Source organism: Podarcis melisellensis (assembly GCF_964234715.1).
Source record: "Podarcis melisellensis genome assembly, chromosome: 4".
NCBI lineage: Eukaryota > Metazoa > Chordata > Lepidosauria > Squamata > Lacertidae > Podarcis > Podarcis melisellensis.
In genome coordinates this window covers 38,116,477-38,144,319 of record NC_138531.1, presented here as the reverse complement: position 1 = coordinate 38,144,319, position 27,843 = coordinate 38,116,477, and the positions used below count along the sequence as shown (strand labels likewise).

Genomic DNA, 27,843 nt, shown 5'->3' with positions numbered 1-27,843 from the left:
GAGTGGGTACAAAAGCCCATACAGAATGTTATGTAGCAGTATAGCTATTACTGAGGCAAAGAGATAAATAAACAGTAAGTCGTTGTCCCCACCCGAGCAGAAGCTGAGCTCCACTTACCCATCTTGCCCACTTACCCTGAACATCAGCACTCTAGTGCTATGATGAAATTGCCCAATGGCACAGACTAGGTTAGGTGATTAGGAACCTGCTTATCTAACACAGAAATGCAGAGCAGGAAGGGCAGTGTGCTTATCTCTTTTCTCCCTATGGTGTGTGGGGAAGTCTGGGAAAGAGGGCAGGACTCAAAGTCAAGGAATGTGTGCTTCACCACATGCATTCCCAGAACATCCTTTTACTCCTTCTTCCAGAATACTTCTTTCCCCTCCATTATGTTTTCATTTTTAACATATACAATCAAAACGCAATTTCATCTTTTCTCTCATTTTTATTGGCTTCCCATCCCATTTTTCGTTGAGTTGTTGTTTCTCCCCTTCTGCTACACCCTATCTTCTATCTATTGCTTCCAAGATACTTCTAAGCTGTTTGAAGCCCTTTCATAATTTGGAGAGTACTTGGAGGGTGTGATTAGAAGTGACATTCTCCAATCTAAACCTCCCTCCATCCCCTACACCACCAATCTCTTTTTAACTTCAAAGGGATCCCAGGCCTTAAAAGCTCCTACCAACAAACACTGAAGAGGGGGTGGGAATAGGATTAGATGTGTACAGTTTAAAGCTTGTGGGAAATTGGTAGGTGGGAGGAAACAATTACCTTTTCACTTTCCCACCCTCCTGCAGTCTTCCCCTTTTGCTAAAGGGTTCAAGACTGAGCCTCAGTGGTAGTCTGGTAGAGCATAGCCTCTGCATGGGAAAGGTCTCTGTTTTAATCCCTGTCAACTCAAAGTAGGTATAGGAAAGACCCTCCCTGGAATTCTGGAGAGCTGCTGCCGTTCAGACAATACTGGGCTAGACGGACAACTTACAAACTCATATGTTAGGGAAGTCCTCCAAATGTTAAAAAAAACAACCCACCTTGTCTGTGCCAAGCTGATAAGTACCACACCACCAAGTTTGCAGGGGCAGGCTTTGGGATTCTTTTGTAATATGGCACCCCGTGCAAGACCGAAATTGGGCATCTCCAAATGGGATCATTTCAATTACGAATATTCTCAGTTTTGCACCCCTTCGGCTTGGTGCTTTATGCTCACACCACTTTTAATTTGGCTCTGAAGTCTGGTATGATGAGGGGCAAGTGCGGCCTCCAACAAAAGGTGGTGGCGTGTTCTGCCCCCTTAAAGTAGTGCTTTCATTGCCATTCCCTCGAAACAGAGTGTTCCTCATTCCTATTCCATACCATCCAACATTTCTCTGATGAAAATAGGGACGTCGTAAGGAAAAGTGGGACATTCTGGGATCAAATCGGAAACTGGGACAGCCTCTGTAAATCTGGGACTGTTCCTGGAAAATAGGCACACTTGGAGGGTCTGTAATATTTAGGGAAGGTGACCAGTGATGGAAGACAGTTTTGTAACTCAGTTAATCTTCAGGCTATTGGTTGAGGCAGTTTGGAAAGGCATACGTGTGGTTTTGAATGTGTTCAGTGACTGTGTTGGGGAATTAGGTAGCAATTGTGTGGAATTATTATCTATTGACTGTTAGTGCAGGGAAAATAGAAATTTGCATTTTGAGTAGGAAAACATAGTGTGTGAAGCCCCCACTTAATGTATGACTATAACATCTCTTATGCAAACGCACTTCTGCCTCATTGAACTAAAGCCATGTGTAGCAGGATTAGCAACAGGGCCATGGCATTTTTTTCTCTTAAGTAATGAGCAGTAGTCATCCGTTAGTATTCCTGGAAGGGAGAATGAAAACAAGATGTTAAAGTCAATAATGAATCCAGCTCTATATTTTTCACAATGGTGGCTTGAACAGCACGTCAACATTTGGGGAAAACCCTACTCTCCCTTGTGAGCCCAACTTGACATAAAATAAGAACTTCTGTACGCTAGAGAATAATCTCACATTTTCCTGTTCCCACCACTTAATAATTTTGCTTGAAAGTACAAGTTATAACAGTAAACTTCTTCAATGTTTTCTGAAATGTATTTTAAATCTCACTAATTTCAGTATTCTTAGTACTGAGTGCAATGACATCTAGTAAGAAATAGTGTGGATATGAAAGTTGTTTTCTTAAAAAAAGAAGCAAGGGCAACCTACTGGTACTTATTTCTGTGTAGAGATGTGGTTTAGAGTAATTCTGGAAAATAACTGGCATAATTGGTAATGCAATTAAGCATCAAAAGTGCCTTGGAACAATGGAAATGAATGTTGAGTATAAGTAATTGGTAATTCAGGCTGATGCTCCAGTGAAAATGGATATTTCAAGGCAATCTTGTGGCAAAATCTGGGAGCTCTGAAGGGTTTTTTTTTTTTCAAAATATTGAACTACAGTGGCAGCATGGAAAGCTAATACAAAACACACCATAAATAACGAGTTGAATTTTCCTGTTAATTCTAATACAACACACTAAATCACAGGATAATGGGGCAGCTTGTGGATGCAATGCTCAGCTTTTGGTGAATGCGGTATTGCCACAAACTGAATTGTTTTTCTGGTGGATGGGTGGGCGGGCAACATCTAAATTTATTCTTTCTGTGTTCTTCCACTGTAAGCTATGGTCAGGAATACAATTTACTTCCTGCACTTCAAGTGGAATCTAGTGCTGTGTCCATCTCATTTTGTTAGAGCCACACAGTGAATGAGACATTGCTGTGTGGGTGGTCTTTGTCCTCTCCCCTTTCTCCACCGCTCACAATCACCTTACTCCTTTATCTTGCTATTGTAAAGTAGCTGATTTCAGTACTGTATTCTGTGTATGTTTTTGTTTTCAAACCAGAATAGATGCACATCTTTTTTGAAAATATAGATAGGTGTTGTCAACTGTTCTACTGTTAGTGTAATTACATTTTTTTAAAAGTGCCTAAAAATAGTTGTGATTAAAAATTGACTAATGCTACAACTTCTAGGTGACATACAGTACAGTGACTTGTTTGAACAGCACAGTATGCCAAACTATGGTTTACTGAGACCACACAATGTGTGAGCACTTTGCCAGGAGTTCACAGTCACTTGGATCCTCCCTAATCCTATTTGCTTCTGCATCATGCTTAGCTAAACCAACAGCTTCACTATCACCCATGGTTGTATTTTCAGGCTGACAAGAGTTGTAGTTCAACAACCTGGGTCTTAGCTCAGTTGGTTAGAGCATGATGCTGATAATGCCAGGGTTGCAGGTTTGATACCCTTATGGGACAACTGCCTATTCCTGCATTGCAGGAAGTTGAACTCAGAGTCCCTTCCAACTATAATTCTATGATTCTAACCTTTGGAGAGCAGCACATTTGTCATCTCTAGTCTAAAGCCAGGAGAAGTTCATATAAATTTAGGCCTTTTCAAGAAACAGAGAAAATGTGAGAGGGAGGTGGGGAAATATAGTTCAAACACAATGCTACTTTTAAAAATATGTAACTCCAACACTTCAAACTGCAGCATTGTATCACTGTATGAAACTTTATTTTGGTATGATAAATTTGCACCTGTCACCCTGTCATTCTTTTCTTCGTGCTTGTGACAAAGAGGTTCATGATTGCAGAGTACAAGTGAAGTGTTATGTGTGTGTGACCATAGCCTTTATGTAGAGAAAGAAACGGCAGGGCTTCTGTGAAGTCTTTTAATTTCTGTATTCCCCCCAAAATGCACTTTTTAAATGAAGTATCTTTCTGGTGCCTTTAAAAGCAAACTAGATTAGTGAAATCTGTAGGTGTAATTGCCAATACTAAATACCTTAAAATACTTTTTGGGTGGGCAGTATAGATTTCATTTCAGTTGCAACTTCAGCACCAAATGCCAGTTTCTTATTTGTGTGTACAGTATGTGTGGTGGGGAAGTCTTGGTTCTGTTCACTATTTTTCTAGGGCTCAGAACCTTCAGAATTCAAATGGTTTGTTCTAGCCTTTGGTTGTGGTCAGTAAATTGTTGGCTTTCTATGTGCTCCACAGTACTGACACTAGCACATGCAGGATGCTATCTGCAAGTCTGAGACCAGGGCAGTCCCATCCATGAGACAAACCGAGGCAGCCACCTCAGGCAGCAGAATCCAAGGGGCACCTCTGTGGACCAGTGGCGTAGCGTGGGGGGTGCAGGGGGGGGGCCGGCCGCACCGGGCGCAACATCTGGGGGTTAGGGTTAGGGGGCGCAAATCCATGGGTTAGGGGGCGCAAATCCACGGGTTAGGGGGCGCAAATCCACGGGTTAGGGGGCACAAATTACTTGCCTTGCCCCGGGTGCTGACAACCCACGCTACGTCACTGCTGTGGACACACCCTCTCACTGCCAGAGGAGCAGCTGTGGTAGCTTCCAGATTCTAGTGAGATCTCACGAGAGCCCCATGAGATCCTTCAAGGCCTCTGAAGGCCTCCACATGATTTCGCCAGAAGCCACAGGCCTGACCATGGTAAGCAAGGATTTGACCGGGGCAGCAAGGAGATGCGGGCGGCACAGGTTCAGAGCAGCCCGTTCCCATTTCAACTCAGGTTGCAAAATTGGATGGCTGAGGCAGACAGCAACATTGACACCTACTCCTGAGAAGTCACTGCCACATAATTTGCCAGTGTTTTGCTACCACAGGAAAGACTCCTGGAGCCAGCAGCAAACACTGTCAAAGCCTAGGGGTGTCCTGATCTCTGGGAGTGTTGACAGCTTTGATAGCAGGCTCAGGAATTGGTGTGTTACTGGAAAGCCACCGCAGGTGGTTGATCAAAGAGGTGTTGCCGCAAGGGCTGAGGTGATCAACAAGCCTGTTGGACCCCGATGAGAGACAGTGCCTAGGTGACACAGGATAGGGTCCTCCTCCCCACCCTTTGCTAGCAGTTTTGGGAAGTTTTCTTGCATTGCTCAGCATGCTCTGAGATCGAAGATTTCTGTTCCCGGGGGGGGGGGGGATTTCTGTAGAGAGCAGTCTTTCTTCCTGGATTGGTATTTGATTTGCTTTGTTTGCTGGAATATAAATTGCTGATTCATTTATTTTTTGCTGTTTTGACATATTTCTGAACCCTCCCAGTTTTTCAGAAAGTAGGGGAGTGGCATATACAGTGGTACCTCGGGTTAAGTACTTAATTCGTTCCAGAGTTCCTTTCTTAACCTGAAACTGTTCTTAACCTGAAGCACCACTTTAGCTAATGGGGCCTCCTGCTGCCGCTGTGCTGCCAGAGCACGATTTCTGTTCTCATCCTGAAGCAAAGTTCTTAACCCAAGGTACTATTTCTGGGTTAGCAGAGTCTGTAACCTGAAGCGTATGTAACCTGAAGCGTATGTAACCCGAGGTACCACTGTAAATGATTTTTGTATGTGTGTGAAATTGGTAACTACTATGGAGGTTTTATGGTTGGTCTGCTAGGTAGCCCCAATTTCACTACTAATAACATCACCTACTTCATAGGGCTGTTAATCTCCTTGGAGGAAAGGAGAGATATAAATGTAGTACAGTACTGTAAATCTATTGCTGTGCACATACTAGTGTCACTTATCTCAGATGTCTGCATGAGAACCGTGCCTCAGTAGACTGCCAGCCCCTTTGTCTTTGGGTCTAGTCCATGACTTACTGGATATGCACGTAATATATTTAGCCCCATCTGGAGTTCCATCCAATTCTGATGATTAATTTGTAGGTACTGTGTCACCTTGAGTAGTTTTGGAATTGTCCCAGGAACTTAATGGTATGAGCAATTATAGCTACTGATGTCATTAAAGGTGAGTTTCTTTTAAAGCTGTCACCTCTTTTTTTACATTCCTTGTTGATATATATTGGAGGGGGGAAGTGCTATAATTTCCAGATTCTAAGATGGGCAAAAGAAAGACCATAATATAAAATTATAAAACCATAATGTAATGTAAAACCATTCCTAGTAGTGACATTAGCCTGCATGCAGTGCTACATTACTCCATTCAGAAGTGAAATTTGGGGTTGCAGGAAGGACAGCTTATTTCATTTAGAGAGTAGGTCTGGCTGTTATCTTGGTGTCTCAGTATGTAAAGTTTTTCTTGTGTTAGGTTAACAGAAAATGATAGACACATTTAGAAAATGTCCCATTCTCTCCCCCCCCCGCCATTTATTTTATTTTGATCATAAGGCACACCAACCGATTATTAGATTGTAAAACAAAAAGAAAGCCCCAACAGCACATGGCCTAGCAGTTTTTCTGGCTGAGATGAGACCTTCTCCCAGCTCTCTTCCAGCTGGGAGAAGACTGCTAAGGAACAGAGCATGTTAAATATTCAAAGGTCTGACCCTGTGGGCTAGTCTGTTCCGTCCCCTTCCTGTGGATTTTCTCTTCCCTGAGATAAATTCTTTTTAAATACATACTTTCTGTTTTGCGGGGAGAAAGCATAATTTCAGGGGGAAGGACAGGTCAACTTTAAAGAAGCTGGAAGGGGAGCATAATAGAACCTATGAGTCAGGAACTTCATTTCCCATTAGCACCCCTGCTGACAGAATTCCACTTTCCTAGCAGTTCTGCTTTGAGGGTATGTAGGTTATTTGTAGAAGCAAATATGCGTTCAAGTCCTTGAGATAAGAATGCTTTTGCACAGGGAAGGCTATCCGTCTTTTGGACTCTGCAGTTAGAGCTCTAAAAGTCTGCATTAAGAAATTTTGAATCAAGGTAAGATTGGTACTTTTTTGTGAAATCACCCAAGGCTTAGAGGACCAACTTGAGTGCAGGAGAGGCAAGCAATTCTACAAATATGACAATATCAGGACAGATAAAGGATTCTGTCAGACAGTCTTAAAACCATCCCTTTTTGAGTCCATGATTTGTACAGATTTTCCCCATTGTTCGCCTAACAAATCACTTGTTTGTATTTTAAAGTACTCACAGTTGCATTAATGTTACAGAAATGTTGCACTTTAGTGCTGGTTTTTCTGCAAGGAAAAGGCAACAGTAGGAGACATGGCCTCAGTTTACATGTTCAGGTAATGAAACGAAAGTTTGTGATAGAACACAGGCCCTCAAAAATCTGCCTCTGGATTTATAGGTTCACCCAAAGTTGATGGGCATTGCCATTCAAATGGTGTCCATGTGATCTTGTGGTCAATTATGTGGGGTAGGGGTTACTTGGGGGCCCCCCAATATTGTGCAGTGGTACCTCAGGTTGAATACTTAATTCGTTCCGGAGGTCCGTACTTAACCTGAAACTGTTCTTAACCTGAAGCACCACTTTAGCTAATGGGGCCTCCTGCTGCCGCCGAGCCGCCAGAGCACAATTTCTGTTCTCATCCTGAAGCAAAGTTCTTAACCCGAGGTAATATTTCTAGGTTAGAGGAGTCTGTAACCTGAAGCGTATGTAACCTGAGGTACCACCGTATTCAAGTTGGCACCCCGGTGGGAGTATTGGATTAGATACTGCATTGTATCTAAGGCAGCAGAATCCCATGCAAAACCCATTAAAACAATACCCATTTATAATACAATTATTAATACCAGTCTTTCAAATACCAAATTACAGAGGCACCTCGAGTTACAAATGCCTCAGGTTACAAACGCTTCAGGTTACAAACTCCGTTAACCTGGAAGAATTAAGGCACAGCGGAACTAGAAGCCCTGATTCAGGAAGAGGTTTGTATGGGAATCTTGCAAAAACAAAAGGTTTTCAGACAGTCCTGTGTTTTGAAGTTCTGACAATCATGGCTTCAGAGCACGGTATCAGCTGATGTCATAGTGATGTCAGGTGAGTGACAGGTGAGCGGCCACTCTATGTTTTCTATTGATAGTATTTGGGAGGAGGTGCAGTAAGAGGGCCACAAGACTATGTTTTGCCCTGGATCCCAGGTTACCGCTGGGGAGCCCTGGGCAGTTCTCTCATTAGTTATTGATAAAATACTGACTGACTTTCCGCAGCTAAGCATAGATGCACCAGGGAATAAATATGTGAATGATCTGTGGTATCTGAGCCATTTTGAAGAAAACAGAGCCACTAAAAAGAAAATGGAATGATTCTGAATACAAACTCTGCTTTCCAGTTTCTTAATTCAATATTTCTTGTTTGTAAGTTTTCCTCCCCTACCCTGCTTAAAGAACCTTTTGGTCTCTCACCTTCCGTTTACCTTTTGTCTGCTTTCTGGCAGCCACAGTAGTATCTTCTTGCCAGTAGGGTGTGTGAGCACGTCTGTTTGAAGCCAACAGCAATATTGGTCTTAGGAGTCTGTTTTCAGGGCCTCTCCCGAAGACTGGACACTTTCCTTTATGCACTGTAGCATTCCGCACACAGTCTTAGTGCCTGGGAACCCCATACTATTCATTTCTGAGAGAGGCTATAAAAACAAAATTTGTGCCTGGATTTGTATTGGCTTGTTTTTTTGCATGAGGGGGTTAAATTCCAGTTTTGCACGCCAAGCTTTTCCATGCTGCTGTTCATCCGAGACACAAAGAGAATACCAAGAGACAAAACAGGATGGAACTCGAGTAAACAACATAAATGTCAATAAAGGTTTGGAATGCTGAAAGTGAATTGCTAGTTGTTCTTGACATAGCTAAAACATATAAAAGAACCTGAAAATGTGAGGTCTTGGGGTGTCATATGGAAAACTACAGCAGTCAATTGCTTGTATACTGTTTCTCAAGCAAACGTGAGGATCTGAGACTCAGCTTGGATGGGAGAAAGACACATGGTAATATGTTCAAGGTCTGGCACCATCACATCAGGCGCACACAATTGAATTCAATTGGCCTTTATTTCTCCTTGATGTATTGGGTTTGTATATGTAGGGGGTACTTTGGCTGTGTCTCATACACTTAGTAAGGCAGAATATGTATGTGATGCACACCTGTTTTGCTTCTCCCTTTGGACCAGTGGTCAATAACTTCCAGATAATATAACCATTTAAACATGAGTAAAACTATGTTACTTTTGAGCATAGTTTAATTCAGGGGTTGGCAAGGTTTACCTCGCCTGGGCCGGTTCACTCCAGCGGAGATCCCTCTGTGGGCCAGATTGCGTCGTGCCCATGATTTCTGGCATCTGCGTCTGCGCAGACGCGATTTCTAGTGTCAGTGTAGACGCGATTTCTGGCACCATGGAAGCAAGTCCCTGTGCCACACTGTGCTGGTTTAGTGCAGTGCACGGGAACAAGCCAAGCAGGCGACTCAGCTCTGGGGCAGCTTGTGGGCTGGTTAAATGACCCCCATGAGCCACTTGTGGCCCATGGGCGTTAGGTTGCCTACCCCTGGTTTAATTCATAAATGTGATGTCTTATGGGCCCATAACTTGGCATTCTCAACCTCAAGATTAAAAGGCATTGAACAATCTTTATAAAGGTTAGACAGTGCTATGTGCAAGACTAAATTGCAGCTCTGCACTGAATTGGCACATTGCATCAGATTGTTTCTATACCTCTGCTTATAATAATTAGAGTCATAGGCACCCCTTAACGAATAATCAAGCATAGTCTGAAACGTGGGGGGGAGGGGAGCTAATCCCACCCTCCCTTAATAGGCCCTTTAATGTTTCACAAGAATGCCAAGATAAAATGAGCACAATGTGATAAATTAGCAATAATCTAGAATTTTCTGCTTAGGAGTATTGATATAAGCGAACATCTTTTCCCAGCCAATTACACAATACATTAGAGGTAGCTCTACAAAAACATAATTTTGTCACAAAATCAATAAGTCAGCATGGTACATTGTTGGATTTGGGATTAAATATCCTAATTACACTGAAGTAATGAATTCACTCAGTGTCCTTATCCTTCCTGGATGTGTTTATCTCCCAGCTTGCTTTCTTGACATCAGTAGAATTTGGAAGTACCATGGGAATCAAAGTGTTACCTATATGTGGCAATAACACTGTGATTGGCAACTGTGCTGTGTGTGTTTTTTAAAAAATCAAATACAAGGTGCATGGCTTATGAGAATTCCAGTTTGCAGGAAGGGAATGGTTTAAGCCTTCATTGCCCACCTGCATTCTCTGTGTAATACACACAGAGAGAGCTATCAAGACTGCACAGTACTGACATTGCCTGCTGACATTAACAATAAGAATATTTAGCCTAATCTAAACATATAGATCAATATAAGCTGTCCATCTAAACAGGACAGTTTTAAGTCATGCAGTCAGATATAGAAAGGGCATTGAGATCTTCAGACCATTGAGCAGTGAATGGTGGATTTCCCTCCCCCCTTCCATGCTGGCTGGGGATGATGTGGGAATTGCAATCCAAAACAACTGTGTGGCACTAGGTTGGTGAAGGTTGATGTCCTTCAGCCACGCTAGCTGATGTGCTAAATTAAATGCGGCCAAGATGACTGGAAGATTACATCATCTTTTTGTAATCACACTGTTCTTTTTCAGCAGATAGCCAAGCATGGCTTGATTTGTTTTTATCTTTGCTGTCAGCTTATTTACCCAAGTTGGTTGTAAATTTGCAGAAAGATTATTCTGTGAGTAAAGGCATATAGGTGTCATTCCTCGTCCCTCTATATCCTAAGGTCTGTCTTAAGCAATCAAAGGCTCTGAAGCGTGTGGTGGTTTCTTGAAAAGAGGAGCACACTATGTAGGAGCTGAGTCTCTTTGGTCATTCCTACTGCTTAAGTGGCGGTAGCTCTGCAATACTGTATAAGAAATGCCTGGCATATAGTTTCAAATGGGTAAGTCATGCCTTCCCCCTTCCCCTCAACAATCCTTTGTTGTGGAGATAAATTATGAGACTTGGATTCAAAGTCTTGACCCGGCTGGTGCTCTCCAGGTGCTTTTGATGACAACTCCCATCTGATGGGAATTGTATTCCAAAACCACTGGAGGGCATCACATTGACAAAGGCTGCTTCAAACGGTGTTGGGATAAGGGAAGGGAAAGAATGTTACAGGCCCCATGTTTCCTGTAATGGGTAGAAAAAACAGTGGGCAACATAACTGGGGAAATGACACTTGGAGTTTACTTATAGAAGGATGAGGGGCGGCGAGTAACTCATGCACTTTGGCAAGGCTTTAAACAGGAACAGAAGGGGGCAGATGGAGTCCAATAAATGACTTATTCACAGGTGAGCTCATAGGCTCATAGTTGGAAGGGACCACAGGGGTCATCTAGTCCAACTCCCTGCAATGGAGAGTTGTCTCTTACTGCACAGTCCTGGGCGCACATGCTGCTGTAGACTCCCGTCTCCATCACACCTTTGCCTGTGGAGTTGCAGCTGGATGACTTCTACATGGCGACAGAAAGCTGCTGTTCTCCTTATGCTCTTCTGGGCAGGTGTGTATGTGTGTGGTTGTTTTTATTCACAACCTCTCTTCTCCCAAGTTCCTTTTCTGCTCTCAAATCTTCAGTTTGTAATCTCTCTGGTGGATTCTCCTCTGAAAAGCTCTAATGCAATCTCTTTGGAGAAATCCTTTGTTGCCTATAGCAGCAGTTAAGATCTCCACCCCCTAAAAATGATTGTGCTCCAGGCATCCCACAGAGAGCTCCACTGCACAGAATTACACCAGGATTTCTGAATTTACAGCATCCACTGTAAAACATTTTCAGCAGTAGAGTGTGAAAGGCCTCTTAGACCTTTATTTGACTATGCAGTCTGATTCTATATAAGGCCTTTCCTGTTATACCTTCCTATAGAACTTGTTTATGCCGGTGTTCTATACATAAATACAGCTTAAATAACCTACAAAGTGGTCCACCTAAAGCTGGAATTCTCACTTGCAGACATCTTCCAACAGATGCCTTTTCTGGTGGGAAGATACAAAACTTTATAATGAGGAAACCAGCTCATTTCATAGGGTTATCCATGAAAGAAATCTCTCCCATTTTTGTGTCCAAAAAACTGTCACACCAACCATGGTAATGTTAAGAACAGTATTTCTTATTCCTACAGAAATGTTAACTTGGTACATACTTTGCTATCACTGTCTTTTAGACTGTAATCCTGTATCGTCTTACCTAAGAATAAGCACCGTTGAGTTCATTGGTACTTACTTTGAACAGACAATGATATGACTCTCTTAAAGGTTTTGAGGAATTAAGTTAAAACAATAACACTTGAACTGGTGTGACTTTCTGGCACACAACTTCCACCCCGTCACACCAGCTGCCTCTATTGCAGTAGCAACAGCTTCTGTCTTCCATCGTGATGCAAACTGCTACCTAATGCTGACTTTACAAACATACAATTGAGTTAGGTTACAAAAAAATACTTTGTAATTTTAAACCTGAAAATTCCAGTACAGTAACTCCTTCAACTCTCAAGCAAGTTCCTTTTAAGTCTGTTTAATAGGAGAATGCACAGAAAATTATTTGTGCATATATTTCAATAGAGGGTTGTGCCCCTCTGTAGGGAAGAAGTTATATTTCTTGTTATTTTTTCCATTGTCATATGAAATATACCCATAGAGTCCTGCAGTGATTTCATGCTTTTTATCGCAGCTTGTAAAACAGTGACTGAATTTTCCCCTCAAACCTCAGGCTTTTATATACATTATTTACACAATGAGTCCCGTCTGACTGGCTGATTCTGCTTCCCTCCTGGAGCCTGATTGGGCTGCTACTTCAGGCCAATCAGTTGTTGCATTCTATGATCCTACCAGCCTGATAGGCTGATTAACTTCCTCCTGGGGTCTGATTGGGCTGCTGCTGCAAGCCAATCAGTTGTTTCATTCTAGGACCCTACTTACCTATTGTTCTAGGATCCAAGCTTAGTACATAACATCATACACTGGGTTCTTTTTGTGTACTGTATTCCAAAACTGCCTTCTGATTTAACATGGGGAGTGTCTAAGATGAATTCTGGAGCTGACACATTAAGATTTTATAGCTTTTTTTCATCCATTCAATCTTTTCGTAACCAAGGGGACGAAACCGCACATGCACCGGGGGCCTGTCCAAAGTTGATAACAAGCTCAGCAGGTTATTGACTTATGTTTTTCTAAAAATACAGAGTCATTTTGAATTCCCAAATCTGGGAAGCATAGGAATAATGTAATAAACATAGGGATAATGTAATAAGCATTCCAATCTGGCTTGAGTTTTAAGATGTGAGTGAATAACCAGTGTTTTAGCTATGTGCACAGTGAGCTCTGTTCTGTCGCTGATTTCCTCCCTAATTTGCCATTTAGTTTAAGTCTGTCTCACTATGCAATTGTCATGCTGAAGTTTAGACTGCGTTAAGTGTTGTCACATGTTTTACTGCTGGGGCACTTGCACAACTGCATCACCATTACAAAAGCAGGAAGAGGATTAGCAAAACACTCTACCTGTGGCTTGCATTGTGCTTCTGAAATCTTAAGTGCTGGTTGTAGTGTGCTGCCAGGAGCTTCCAGATAGGGATCAGTTGCTGAAAAATAAGAAAAGCCCACATTTGTTGACTTCTAACACTTCACTTTCATTTATAGGGCCATTTGAGTTTTCCATCTTCAGGGAGGGGCATTTTACACACATAGATACCCACAGTGAATGTTATGTGGAAGAAACCATCACGTCTGCACACTGGTGGTCTGTTAATTTTTAGCCATCCCTCCACAAACTTCTAAGGGAAGAGTACTGGTGAGTTTGATGAAATCATTTCCCCAAATGGAGGAAAAACAAACAAACAGAAATGTACTGAATGTGTTTAGATTTCAGTTTAAGGCTGACTTAATTTTCTTTTGACAAAGAAAAGCACTTTCTTGAATGAAATAGATACTGTGTGTATTTACCTGAGGCTTGTAGAAATAGCTTATATGACTGGGCTGGCTCCGTAAACCCCAAGATGTCTGGCTCAGCAAACTTTAAATATGAAGAGCTCTGCAAATGTGGGACAGCAGTTTAGGCTAGGCCAACCAGCTATCTTGGCCTGCAAAAACAGAAAGAGAGAAGCATTTCCCCCCCCTGGGATGGAAAGAAGTGCCATAGAAAGTGATTTACTTTCTTTAGGATTTAGAGAAAGCTCGTCCCTTTGAAACTCATCGATATTTAAATCCTAGTCCAAAAGAGATTGTGTAAACAAGAAGCAATATAAAAAGTGTTCAGCTAAAATGTAGCTTCAGGATGTCTGTTGTCCACCTACTTCTGAAGCATCTGGGACTTTAGAACTTGTCTTTAAAATATCTTTCACGTAATGATGGTACCTATTCTGCACTATTCGCTATAACTGTTTAAGTACTTTCTTTTTAAACACTTTTTCTAATTGCATGGATAAGTGACCTTGCTTGTGGAGCATGCTATATGTTGACAGAGTGCATTACTTCATTTTGCCTCGTTGGCAACTTGAGATCTTAAGAAAACAATACTGAGGTTACTCTCATTCTGCTATCCTTGGAATGTTGCTTGGATTTTAATTTAACTCTGTCGCTGCATGATACCCACACGGAGAGTTGCTTTTTCAAAGGCAGTAGAAATGAAACGCCTGAAATCAGGAAAGCAAAACTACCGCCACCAATAAGAGGTCTTGTAGCACTTAAGTTTTTGCATTACCAATTACATATTTTAGGACCACTAGAAGAATAAATGAGAAAGTAAATGGCCTCCCTTTCTTGCGACATCTTGCAGCTGTTCTGCAGAGCAGCTTCAGTGACTGAATGTAAGCTTCATTTAATTTTTCTTTTAAAGGCACAGCTCTCAGGATTCAGTCTGGCAATCTATCTGTGTTCTGGCTTTGCTTGAGTACTCAAATTATTATTCCCAAAACTTTCCCTTGAGACTATTATTCAGAGGAAGAGGGCAGGGGAAGCGAAGGAATCAAAGCCAGTGGGAGCTAGATTCCTGCTCATGCTTATCTGTGGCCAGTGTGCCAAGATTTTTAACTCTTCGCAGTTTATATTTAGTTCTATAAGCTCATTTGCCAACAGTGATGACTGTAGTCAAAAAGTCATGTTTTCCCATTGTATTCAGTAAAATAGTTTCTTTGAACATTAGCTCACTGAAGTAACTTTGACACAATTCAGTTTACTGTAACTACTATTCATTGCAACCCCTATGCATGTATGTCTACTGAAAAGCAAGTCCCATTCAATTCAACTGGACTTTCTCCCAGGGAAGTAGGTATAGTTTACAATTATTCTAACTTTGACTTGTACAGAGGATGTTCCTGGTAGATTACGCAAGTTTTGAATAATTAAGATAATGTGAAGACCACTGCACAGAGTTTGGAGTTCCGTTGACAATGAGATCATGTTTAAGGATTGGGACAAGAAATGCCACTTAACTTGGTCCTTACATCATTATTCTTAAGTATGGAAAAATGAAAGGTGAGGTTCACATGGTTAACTTCTAATAAAGTCAGTTACAGATAGGTAGCCGTGTTGGTCTGCCATAGTCAAAACAAAACAAAATCCTTCCAGTAGCACCTTAAAGACCAACTAAGTCAGTTCTTGGTATGAGCTTTCGTGTGCATGCACACTTCTTCAGATACACTTCTTCAGATAAGTGTGCATGCACACGAAAGCTCATACCAAGAACTGACTTAGTTGGTCTTTAAGGTGCTACTGGAAGGAATTTTTTTTGTTCTAATAAAGTCGTCATGGTGTTACCGTTGATCTTGCTGCTTTGTGATGTATTTGATGCTGGCTGATGTAGTTTTCTATAAGGCAGAAGATTGCCTTAATTTAAAGCCTCATGTCATGCAGAAGTTCAGTCACTAGTTCAGACACCAGGGCTGGCCTATTTGGGCACCTGGGGCAAAACACAAAACGCAAAGATCTACATTGGGAACAAGGGTGGGAGGAGACCAGCAGCGCCTCCTATTCACCAAGAGGCTGCTGTGGAGGTGGCTGGGGGGAAGATGCTGAGGATACAACAGATCCAGCAGCCTTCAAGGAGCACTGCAGCAGCAGCACCATCATTGGGCGATGCATTCCTTGGAGGCCAGATCTGCTGCCCTTTGGATTCCTGTTGCCTGAGGTGATCTCTTCACCTTGCCTCATGGGTGGGCCAGCCCTGCTAAACACCAGACCATAGATGCTCTAGCGATTTGACATCTCTGCTCACAGGATATGTTTATTTAATGTAACCTTGCATAAGCCTTCCATGACCAGTGTGTCAGCCATCACTTTATTTTACTTGTTTATTTTCATAACATTTTAAATTCGCCCTTTTATCAAATCAGATTTGAGGGTGGTATACAACAAATATAAACCACGAAACAGAAGAACACCATCATCATAAATGCCTGAGAAAATAAAAATATTTCAACACCTGGCATAGAAGGATTAGTGAAATAAATGCCAGCCATGCTTCCTTAGGGAGGGCATTCTAAAGCTGGGCTGCCATCTCCTTCGTTATTACGTAACACACTTCTGATAAGGAAGGCACATGGGACCAGGGCCTTGGCAAAGAGGCTAGCATGGACTGATTAATTTCTTCAACAGTTTGGGTCCAAAGCTGTTTAATTAGGGTTCTAAAGTTAAGTATCACCAGCATCTTGAGTTGGACCCAAAAGCAAATGTGTAACCAATGCAGTTTTCTTAAAATGGCAGTTATACGAATGAATCTGACAATACCAGTTAAAAATTAAATTCTGGGAGCTGTATTCCGCATGATTTGGCGCTTGTGTGGTCTCCTCAAGAGCAGCCTCACACAAAAAGCATTACAGTAATCCAGCTAGGAAGATCCCAGAAAATGAATGGCTGTGGCTAGACTACCCTTGTCCAGGAGGAGCTGCTTCTGGTAAAACAGCCAAAGTGCCCACTTGCATTCCTTCTTCAATATTGACACATCTGCCTCTCTTCTTACTCCTTTCAACCAAAATTCATGGGTTACTTGCAACCGTTAGGAACTGTTCTGGATGTCTTCTACGTGCGGCCTGCAGCTCAGAAGGATTAGCATGTTATTCTCCATTCAGAGTGTAGCTGCAAGCTATATTTGTACAATACTTTTCTTCTTGGGAAATTGGTTTTGTTTATACATTCCTTTAGTGGAAGCAGCTTTTGTTATTTTACAAATGGAAGGATCATGGCCGAGTGGGAAAATAGCCGAACTGATTTTTATATATTTCAAAATGGTTACTATTTGTTACTTACATTAGAAAATTAAGTTTTCAAAGGGCGCAACAACATTTTTGTGTATTTGTCATCCAAATAATGTGAAGGGACCCACCATTATTTCCATTTAGCAGGTGGGGAACTGAGGCCGATGTTAGACATCAACTTGCTTAGGGCAACACTGTGTGCCCTGCATCCTCGGTAGAAATTTATCACCTATCTGAAATTACCTCAGCGTCTCATGCAAATAAGGCCATTTGACCCTCTCAAAAGCTGAACAATTTAAATGTTAAGTTTGGAATGCCTAGATTCTATTGCATCATGCCCCACCTTGCATTACATTTCATTTCTTGACTGTGACAATGTGTTTGTCTTTCTGTTTATATTAAAGGCAGTGTCCAATGTTAGTCACATTCAGAGTTGATCCACTGATAAATACCAAAACAACAAAAGCTAATGTAAATGGTATGTTAGGAGTCTTCTTCCTTCTTCTTTGGTGATCACTTGTAGCCGAGTAAGATTGTCTTCCATAAGCATGGTCTTAACAGTGAGTCAATAAGTGACTGTGGAGGCCAGTTCTGGATCCGCATGTCCTTCCACAGTGGGGACATAGGTTTCTGGGTGGGAGTTGATCATGGTGAGGGTTTGCCAAGCATGCCTTCCTCTTAGCATGTTTCTCCCTTTCTTCCTGAGTTTGAGCGTCTTCAGAGCCCATGACACCTTTGGTAAAGGCTGTTCTCCAATTGGAGTGCTTGCAGGCCAGTGTTTCCCAGTTGTCGGTGTTTATACTACATTTTTTTAGTTTTGCCTTGAGAAAGACTTTAAACCTCTTTTGTTGACCACCAGCATTACGTTTTTCATTTTTAAGTTCAGAATAGAGTAGTTGCTTTGGAAGATGATAATCCGGCACAACATGACCAGTCCAATGGATATAAATGGTATATTAGGAGTGGTACTCTATTCCCCATGCGTAGGGCAGGTTCTACCTGGTTTTTCCACAGTTCTGTAGTAGCTGAATTCATATTGTCATCTTAAGTTAGCAGGGCTTAAAAAGGTAAAGGTAAAGGGACCCCTGACCATTAGGTCCAGTCGTGACTGATTCTGGGGTTACAGCGCTCATTTCGCTTTATTGGCCAAGGGAGCCAGCGTACAGCTACTGGGTCATGTGGCCAGCATGACTAAGCTGCTTCTGGCAAACCAGAGCAGTGCACGGAAACGCTGTTTACCTTCCCGCCGGAGCACTTTGCACTTTGACGTGCTTTCAAACTGCTAGGTTGGCAGGAGCAGGGACCAAGCAACGGGAGCTCACCCCATCGCAGGGATTTGAACCGCCAACCTTCTGATTGGCAAGTCCTAGGCTCTGTGGTTTAATTCACAGCGCCACCTGCATCCCATTAAAGTGGGGCTTACGTCTAAGTAAATATTAATAGAATTGTGGAGTGAATCACATTTAAAGGTATTTATGTACAGTAGACATGTTCTTGTATCAGTTTCTCTCTTTTTTTTAAAAAAAAAGGTTGTTTGATTCTTACTTCTTTTTAGTGAAGAAGCATGTCTTTTTAGATAGTTTGCAAGTTTGGCCTCTTTGGGGTAGTCTATATATATTGTATAGTGCTTAATAGGATTGTAAAACACTATGATAGTGCAGTACAATACCCTACAATACAATCTAATTTAGCATGATATTGTAATTGCATAAGTTAGAGAAAAACTGAAAAGAAGATGTAATTCATTCTTTCATACTTGAAGGTGGTTTTAAAGTTAATGCTATTTTAAAAAAATAGTACAGTAACATCTTATAGCATAGTCCAGGCTTAGAAACATCTAGCTGCTTTGATAATTAGTCATATTACCACTCAGAACAGAAACCAGTAGGTGGGTTTTACAATGGTCCTCTGCCAGAATTATTGTCTTAAGACAGCATGAATATAGTCAGAACTGAGGCAGAAGAATTCATTATGCTGGCAACTGCAGTTTTCTTCTTTTTAGAAGCTGTAGTTTCTAATACTTAAGTATCATTTTCTAATGATTTCATCTCACAAACCAGTGTATTAGAATCATACAGAGCACAGTTTAATAAGCCCAGCTAAGTTGTTAACTAACTGCAGAATGGGTGGGAAAGGTGAAACATTATTCATTTGCTGATATATTTCAAATTCTATTTGGGGACTAGTTTTGTTAGTTAGAGCCCAGGATGTCTAAGAATAAATCAGAAGCAGGAAATTGTCATTATTGAATATAAACACTAAATCCAGTAGGTCAGAAAATGTTCCAGATGAAAGCATCATTTTCCAATAAAAGCGAACATTTGTTCCAAACAGATTTTGAAAACCTTCCACAGAAAAATATAAGCACAAACCTTAGTTCTGATGCTTCAAAAATTCGCAGGCCTGGATTTTAGAAGGAATGATTGTGCATGATGCAGGGGAGATAGAGGGAGGTTTTTCTACATCTCTTAAGACTAGAACTCAGGGAGCAGGGCATTCAGTGAAGCTGAATGTTGCAAAATTCCAGACAAAGAAAAACTTATTTGCACAGCACATAATTGCACTATGCAATTTGTTCCCGTATAATATAGTGATGACCATCAATTTGGATGACTTTAGGAGACTAGCACTGTGTTCTACCTCCACTTTCAGAGGCAATTGAATACCAGTTGTTTGGTGTATCACAAATGGTCAGAATGGTAGTGCATTGATGTACTGCTCCTATGTGATGACTTTTCTTCTTCTATACCGACTTTTTTCTATATAGCTGTGGTGCTTTCTCTTTATGAGAGTTATAGTTAAATGGAGCTTCCACAAGCAGGAGCAGTGTACACCTAAATACTAAGCACTGGGGAGGAGGTGCTAGATTGGAGAGACTGTTTGCTTGTCTGTTTGTTTCATAAAAATTATATGCCACTTGATTGTTGTTGCTGTGTTTAAAAAAAAAACAACTTGTAAAAGCAGTTTACAAAAGACAAAACGGCAAAATAAGGGGGGGGGGCAATACAACCATACTGTCACATTCACGGCCTGCTTGGCAACAGCAGGCTAGCCACAGTTGGGAATAAGATGCTGCGCTTCATGGGCCTCCTGCCCAGATTCTGTTCTGGTCTTGATTTTGGAACTTCATACCAAGCTATTTTATTGATTCCATTTGCAGACTGCATGTCAGTTCATAGCACATCACAAAAACAATAAAATACTCATCAATCGTTACTTGACCAGTTTCATAAATTAAAAGCCGAAGGTTTAAAATTCACAGCAATGGAACTGCAGCAGATGTCCAAACAATGGATCCAGCCCAAAACAGGAGCATGTCCCAACAGCCTGGGTGCATACGTGTGTTCTAAATTTACGAGAAAAACTCGACACAGTTGGTGATCATTGTACCTCTAGAGTAGTAGTCTCCAGCCTTTTCAGACTAGGCCCCTACCTTTAACCCAAACATGTATTTTGGGACCCGTTTCTTATTCATTTTTGCCTTCTATTTGTCTGGCAGTAGTGCTGCTGCTTTTGTGACCTACCTTAAACCAGACTGTGGCCCAGTAGGAGCTCCTGACCCACCAGTTGAAGACCAACGATCTAGGGCAGGGCTTCCCAAACTTGTGTGTCTAGCTGTTTTTGGACTACAACCCCTATCATCCCTAGCTAGACCTCAAGGTTTGGCACTGGAGATAGCAGGAGACTATCATGCTATCCGTGCCTTCAAGTACTTGGGCCCTAAGCCGCTGCTCTATATCTGGAAATACATGTTGGATTAAGGTCTGCTCTGCCTGCCCATTCATAATAGTTGGCTTGCCATTCATGTTAGTTGGCTTGCCTTCTCTCCATGATTTCTGACACCTTTGTATGTCTGTTTTGTATGCTCAGTTCACTAGTGATGGCAAGACAAAGAAAACGGGCACCTCTTAGCTTAGTAGACAGAGCTGGTGTGTAGACTGCCCCTTCATAGGCTTCCATTTTGAATGGAACCCAGGGCCTAAGCTTTTGTCTCCTTTTCTAGCCTGGGCCCTTCTCCAAGGCTCTGGTGCTTTACCCAGGCACAAAGGGCTTTCTTGACCACCTCTCTCTTCTGGGGCAAAGCTATAGTTAGAATACTAGAATTGTGGAGTTGGGAGGGACCATGAGGGTCATCTTGTTCAACCCCCTGCAATGCAGGAAACTTTTTGACCCTTGTGGGGCTCAAACCCACAGCCCTGAGATTAAGTTGTTGGAAAGTTTTGGCTGTCAAAGGCGCAAAGTTGTATCCAGTCACAGCACCTTTGCATAGCTGTCAACCTTTCCCTTTTTTAAAGGGAAATTCCCTTATTCCAAATAGGATTCCTCGCAAGAAAAGGGAAAAGTTGACAGCTATGCACCCTTGGAGACATCGAGTTTGTCTATGTTAACTATGGTCAAGTGTGGAAAGGACTCGTAGGCCTCAGTGGTAGCATCTGAAGAAAAAACAAAATTCTGGAGAGGGAGCACAGAAGAGGCAAAGTATATTGCTAGGTGGCAAGGGTGCCAACCTGAATCAAACGTGTTTTTTTGGGTGGGAGAAGGAAAGCCCCCCCCCCATAATCGATAACAAGATGTGTGCATACACAACATTCAAATGGCAATTCAACTTTGGGGACCATCAACTTGGAGGAGCTGCCCCTAAAATATTTGAAGAGACCTTGCCCCCTAGGAGTCAGTTCCTGTTTTAGGTGGGCAAGTTGTGTCCAACAGGGCAAGATCTTTGAAACAAAAATAGCACTGTGACAGGAGCCCATCAGGAGTAGGTAGGTGTGTGTGTGTTTTCTTTCTTTGGTAGTGCATGCGGCAGCACCCATGGTCTGCAAGTGGGAAGGAGGACAGGCGCAGTTAGGTGCCACCAGTGAGAGGGCTCTGTCGTCGTTTTAGAAGACAGACACGGCATATTCGTCGTATATAGAGGGAGGCATCCTCTTTGCCTTATGGGTGGAGCCGCTGCCTCCGCCTTGTCAACGACGGCGACCGAAAGGCAGCTCTTCCCTTTGCCGAGCAGAGGGGGGTTTACGAGCGCCCCCTCTCCTCCCCGCCCCCTTTTCTCCTCTCTCCCAGCTCCACTGGTCCCAGCCAAGCGCCGCTGGGAGGGCGGGATGTGGCGGCCCCGCCCCGAGGAGGCGGCAACCTCGCCTACCGCGGCTCTGGCTTAATCCCCGTCGTGGATCCGCGGGGCTGAAGCGGCGGCGGGGAAAGTAGTTTGCGAGGGTGATGCTGCGCCGCTGGCTTCCGCGGGAGGCGGAGGAGCGGCTGCCGCCTCTGGGACGCCTTGAGCGTGTGTGAGAGGGACGGAGGGAGAGATTGTGAGACAGGCAGACACACACACGCGCGCGGGGCAAGGGAGAGTCCCGCCAGCCATGCTGCAGCGCCGGGGCGATCTGGGGGGCTCCCCTCCGGCCTTGGCGGGGGCCCCCGTGTTGAACGTGAAGCCCTGCCTCTACTACGCGGTGAGTGCCTTCGCCTTTCTCGACGGGCTGCCGGGAGCGGGCGAAGGGGGCGAGGCGGGGATTCAAGAGCGCCTGGCCAGCTCCCCTCGGAGAAGCCGCGCTTCGGAGCTGCTCCGGGTGTGGAGCGGGGGGTGTATGTGTGTGCACGCAAAGTCACGGGAACGGTGCAGCTTGGAAGAAGCGCGGAGTTTAATTTGTGCCGCGGTCCGTCCCCCCCCTCGCCCCTCCGACGTGGTTCCTGCGCCAGTGTCAAGGGGGGGGGATCCTCTGCTCCGCGCGCTCACCTGCAAGTTGGCTAGAGCGGGCATGGCGCGGAGAGCTTGTCCCTCGTCCCCCGTGTAACATGCATGGTTAGCATGGCTTCTGGGTGGGTCCTCCAGAGTGGAGTCATCCTGCTGCCTTTCGTTGTAGGAACTGTGAAAGATCCCAGCTCCGGGTATCGGTGGTTGGGTAGGGCTTTTGGAGACCGGGAAAAAAGTCAAAGCCAAACATCCCGCACATGCGTAATGGCTCTACATTTTGCAAGCGTACCATTTTTATTATTATTCATTTTAGGGGGCGGGGTGGGGTTCTTGTACTTGTTGCTAGTCCTTTTCCCCACCCCACCGGTAGCTGGGATTGAATTTGGCACCATAGCATATGCTCCTCTACTGAACTTCAGTTCCTTCCCTGCATCCCAAGTGCTGATGGTATAAAACTGTGGTGGTTGACCAGATCTCCTGCCACATGATTCCCTATTTGAGGCAACTTTATTCTGGAACAGGTTGTCAAATACAGTAGTTGGAGGTGAAGGTGGGTTATGTGTGTATGGGGTGTGTGTGCACCTGGTGCTTGCAAAAATAGGAGTGCCCATTGCCACTGTGCTGTGAGTGTCTTAGGACAGTGTTTCCCAACCTTGGGTCTCCAGCTGTTTTTTGGACTACAGTTCCCATGATCCCTGACTACTGGTCTTGCTAGCTAGGGATGATAGGAGTTGTAGTCCAAAAACAGCTCGAGACCCAAGGTTGGGAAACACTGTCTTAGGAGAACCCCTTGGGCACCCAACCCCTGGCCAGTTGGTGCTGACGTGCTGTAGAAGCCCGTGGGGGGTTTGGGCCCCTTGACTGGGTGCATGCTCTCTGCCTTGCATATCAACACCTTGTTCTGCTCAGACAAGGTCCGGTGGTGCAGGACAGCTGTTGCTTGCATGCCAAGGCAATTGGATAAGTGAGTAGTGCTTGGTTCAGAAGAACACGTGCTACTGTCTACAGTTGCTTACCTGTCCTCTTGTTCTGGCCGATGAAACTGCGAGGACCGGATCTTGCTCAGGGCAAGAGTGCAGGTAAGAAACTCAGCAAGAAGAGGTGGCAGCTGCTCTATCTGGGCACCAACAAGCCTCTCTAGAGAGAGCTTACAAGCCAAGAGGAGGCAGCAGCTGCACATTGCAAAAGCAGCCACTGCTGCCTGCCTCCCCCCTTTCCGTAGGATTTGGTGAGGGTTGGGGGCCTAGTGATGCTGCCCAGAGAGAGAAGCCTCTGCCCACTCACTTGCTTCATTTTTCTGGTAGGCAGATAGGAAGGATTTCACTCACTGCTCTATATGAAGGTGCAGATAAGAGAGGGAGAGGTTAGGGTAGTTGCTGTCTTGACTCACCTGAATGGCAGTGCTGTTCCATGGCATGTATTGGGAGACAGAGCCAGCAAAAAGAGCTCTGTAGGCAGTGCAGATATTCCAATCCACCCCCCCCTGCCCCATGCAGAGAGAGAAACTGAGGCAGCTGACCACCTCCATCCCCTTCCTCTCTTTTGGCAGAGTTAAGCTGTCTGGAAGGTGAAGAAAACGCCCCCACTTAAGGCAAGCAGCTTGCCCTTTCAGTGCAGTGATCCCACTGTTGCTTGGCTGAAATTGTGTCATTTAGTTTGGCCTATAATTTTATTTCATTCAATAATTGTTGGGTTTTTTTGGTTTTTAAAAGAAGTATAGAGGAATAATTTCTGCTGGAATAATGCTCACTTACATGTCTGTAGTTGGACCTGCGTAAAGCTAAAGTGGTTGATTTTGGATGTTCTTTGTTGAAAAAGAGCTACTATATCTCAAAGTTTGAGATGTCCCAATTGCTGTGTGTAATGAACTTGTAGTGAATCATATTGCCCTTAATTTTGGTTCAAAACCCTGTCTAACATGGATTCATGGGGCAAAGTGGAGCCTTTCTCCTGTGAGTTTTCTTGTGCAAAAATGAAATTATGGTGGTCTGCTTCAGAAAAAAACAGATGGCTGATCATTTCACACATTGAAACTGCTATAAAATATTGCAAACACATAATATAGCATATGCTAAAAATAATCTAGATGAAGGATCTAGAGTATTGGAGTTGTATGATGAAACACATGGCAGTATTTAAAATATTAAATGCTTCAACCTTTCAGTGCTTCCAATGCGGTACAGTAACAGTTTAATTGAATCCTGACTGGTAAAACTAAGACATTGCTACATAATGTGTTTCAAATGTAAGGATGAGATTTCAAGCACAGAGTTACACAGAGATTTTGTTCTTTTCTCATCTCACTGCATTGGAAGAAGAATCACTTGTACTTGAAGGTATTGTAAGAAAGGGTCTCCTTTTCTGTTCTTAAGCTTCTTATGTGACAAGATTGCATTGTATTCGTGTCTTAAAGTTGAAAAGTTGAGAAACTGCTTCCTTTTCTGCTACCCTACATAGCAGTTGTAGCCTAGGTTTTTTAAAAAGCTTGACTCCCTTATCTCTGCGCAGTTTGTTTGTTCCCTGTAGCCATATGTAAATATTAAAGCCATTTTAAAGCATGTAAGACATGCTATTGCTATTTCTGCTGGTGTAATTGTGCAAAATGTCACTTGAAGAAAAACTTCTGCTTTTTAAAACCAGTATTGGAATTCAGCTGTTAGGTGGATATTTAATTTGACCTCTAAGTGGAAGACAGATGTTTTAACTTCGTGAACTGCTCCAGCAGTACTTGAGCTTGTGGTTTCTTGTCTTCATGCTGCTCTTGTAGACAGATTCTGAAGTAATGTTTCTCCAGCCATAAAATTAATATTGGGATAAGTACAGACGTAAGACATTGCTCTAGAATATACAATCCACTTGGCTATTGCATTTCAGAGAAGCATTTTCCTTTTACATGTATTGCTCAACAGGTTTTCTTCTGTGGGGAATTTGTTAAGCCTGAATAAACCCATAGTTAACCCGTTAAAAGTTTAGCGAAATACAGCTTTGGTAACAGGAAGGTAAAGAAAACTTGTCAGTTCTACACATTGTTCATTCTTGTGATATTCTTTAGACCTGGTCTCTGATATGTTTAGTTACCTTTTAAGTTGTGCATCAAGTCACATTATTGATGAGTCCTAATCATGCAAATATATGCACTTACTGTAGATTTCAGAGAGGCATAGTTTAGTATACAGAATTCTGTCTTGGCCACCACACTTAAAGTACACCCTATTTCTTGTTAAAGTTTGGAATCAAAATGTGAGGAATATATTCTTAATAAATGAAAATCACAGTGGAATAGGTATGCCTAGCTCTATGTTGGCTTGTGATCAACATGTTTATTTTGTAGAAGGTATAGTTCAGTACTTCTAAAAATGTGAAATGCTGTATTGAAATCCACTTAATTTAGGGTTGCTACTATGATCCTCTTTATCAGTTAATGCTTTGTCACTTGTTTCTTTATTTTGTTTATAAAGAGTGTTGAGCAAACTAGCACCGTTTTCTTAAATAAACGGCATGTTTACATGTCTGTTCTGATGTGGCAATTATATCAGTGTGTTAAACATGTTCCTTGGGAAGTCTAATTCTTTCTTGCAGGATGATTTTGTTTCTGAAGCATGTATTGCAACAGTGTTCCAAAATATTAAGTAGTTAAATTCCTCCCCCCCCCCCAAAAAAAAATAAAAGGAAATGTGCAGAGGAAATGTCAGTTACAAACTTGTGAATGAGTATGTCTTGTGGTTGAGTGAGAAACTATGTAGATGTTCTCATGAGATTAACTTGTTAGGTTGACTTTATGTAGTTTGACAACTCTCAAGATCAAATGTGTTACGTTTTCTAAGGAGTGCTCTGTGCATTAGATATCCAGCATATCAATTTAAGTCATGATGGTGAAAGGCTGGTCTTACTGCTCATTGCTTGATCATATATTCATTTAGAGTAGAGAATTTACTGGCTTCAGTAGGAATGCTTTCTCTAAAATATAAAAGCCAAAGTAGATGTTGCATAGGCGAGTTGTGAGATTTCCACTTAAAACCAGGGAATCCTGAGGAATAGTGCTATTGGGGGAGGGGACCAATAGCAGGCAGCCTGTTAACTTTTGCACTGCAGGACTAACAGCAGGTAGGGGAAAGAAAATGAACAGAATAATGTCCCTGAATGTATTTACTTTTGAAAAGTATATAAGGGAAACTTGATGCGATGGAAAGAACCTATTTGAAAGTGCATGGTTATTTCTGAATATGAATGCCATTGGAAGGATAAGAAAGAGCATATTGTTTAAAAGATACGTGTTTAATGTGCATAAAATGTCATGTCTATGTGTATTATGTATGAAACTTGCAGAATGCCTGTTTTGCAGAGAACTGTAGCAAGTGCAAAAAGCTGCTTTTGTAGTTAAAGCTGCAATAAGAGGATGGAATCTTTGTTTTAGCTTTGTTTGTGTTAATTGGTGACTCATCCCTGCAAGACTGGGTCTGGGTCTCACAAGCTGCCAGCACAGGTGCTTTCTCTCTATTACAGCAAAGAGGGCATAGAATCCAAAAAGCAGGACAAACTCCTCCACATAATCACTATGAGTGATGATACCAGTCCCCAATAATAATTTAGTACTGGAGATGTACTATCATCCCTCTGATGTCAAGATGGAAAATGAAATCAAATAGGTATCTAAGATTGCAAGTGTGCTAGCAATGGCTTACTTCAGCTACCCTCACATACACTAGGTAAATGCATGTTTGAGTCATGACAAAGCAGTTAAATTTTTAGATCCCCTAAACAACTTTTGGCCATCAAAGTTACTGGAGGTGAAGATTCCAAAGTTACTGGAGGCCAAGAGGATTCCAGCATGGTCAATGAATCAAGTTCAGTATTGGAAGCAAGAAGATGTCCTTCAGAAAATTCTTGGCATCTGTCCTCACTGTGTAAAATACAGTATAGGCTAGATCTCCATACCTGAACATCAGTTAGTCTCTGTGAGAACAGGTTGCCAAACTAAATTGGCCTTTGATCATCAAGGCCTTTTTATGTTCTTAAATTGCCCCATAACAAAACTATTTCTTGATCAGGTTATGTTGTATGTTACGCACAACAAATCTTTTCAAACAATAAAGCCTTTCTAGTAAACATGGTGGCTTGTGTTCAGTGGTCTTAAGGAAGTGTTGGTGCCTAAAATTCCAT

At 42.6% G+C, this 27,843-nt stretch overlaps 1 protein-coding gene across 5 annotated transcripts in view; it reads left to right on the top strand.

The window, feature by feature from the left end:
• The window catches only part of ARHGAP6 (Rho GTPase activating protein 6), a 184,243-nt gene that overhangs the window by 54,710 nt on the left and 101,690 nt on the right, over positions 1-27,843 (top strand). The window contains exon 1 of one of the 5 annotated variants that reach the window (XM_081907544.1): positions 22,135-22,441. The exons of the other annotated variants lie outside the window; for them this stretch is intronic. Within the exon in view, the coding sequence (XP_081763670.1) occupies positions 22,352-22,441 (90 nt within the window). The 5' untranslated portion in view covers positions 22,135-22,351. Of the gene's footprint in view, positions 1-22,134; positions 22,442-27,843 lie in introns of those variants that run through there. 5 annotated transcript variants of the gene reach the window in all.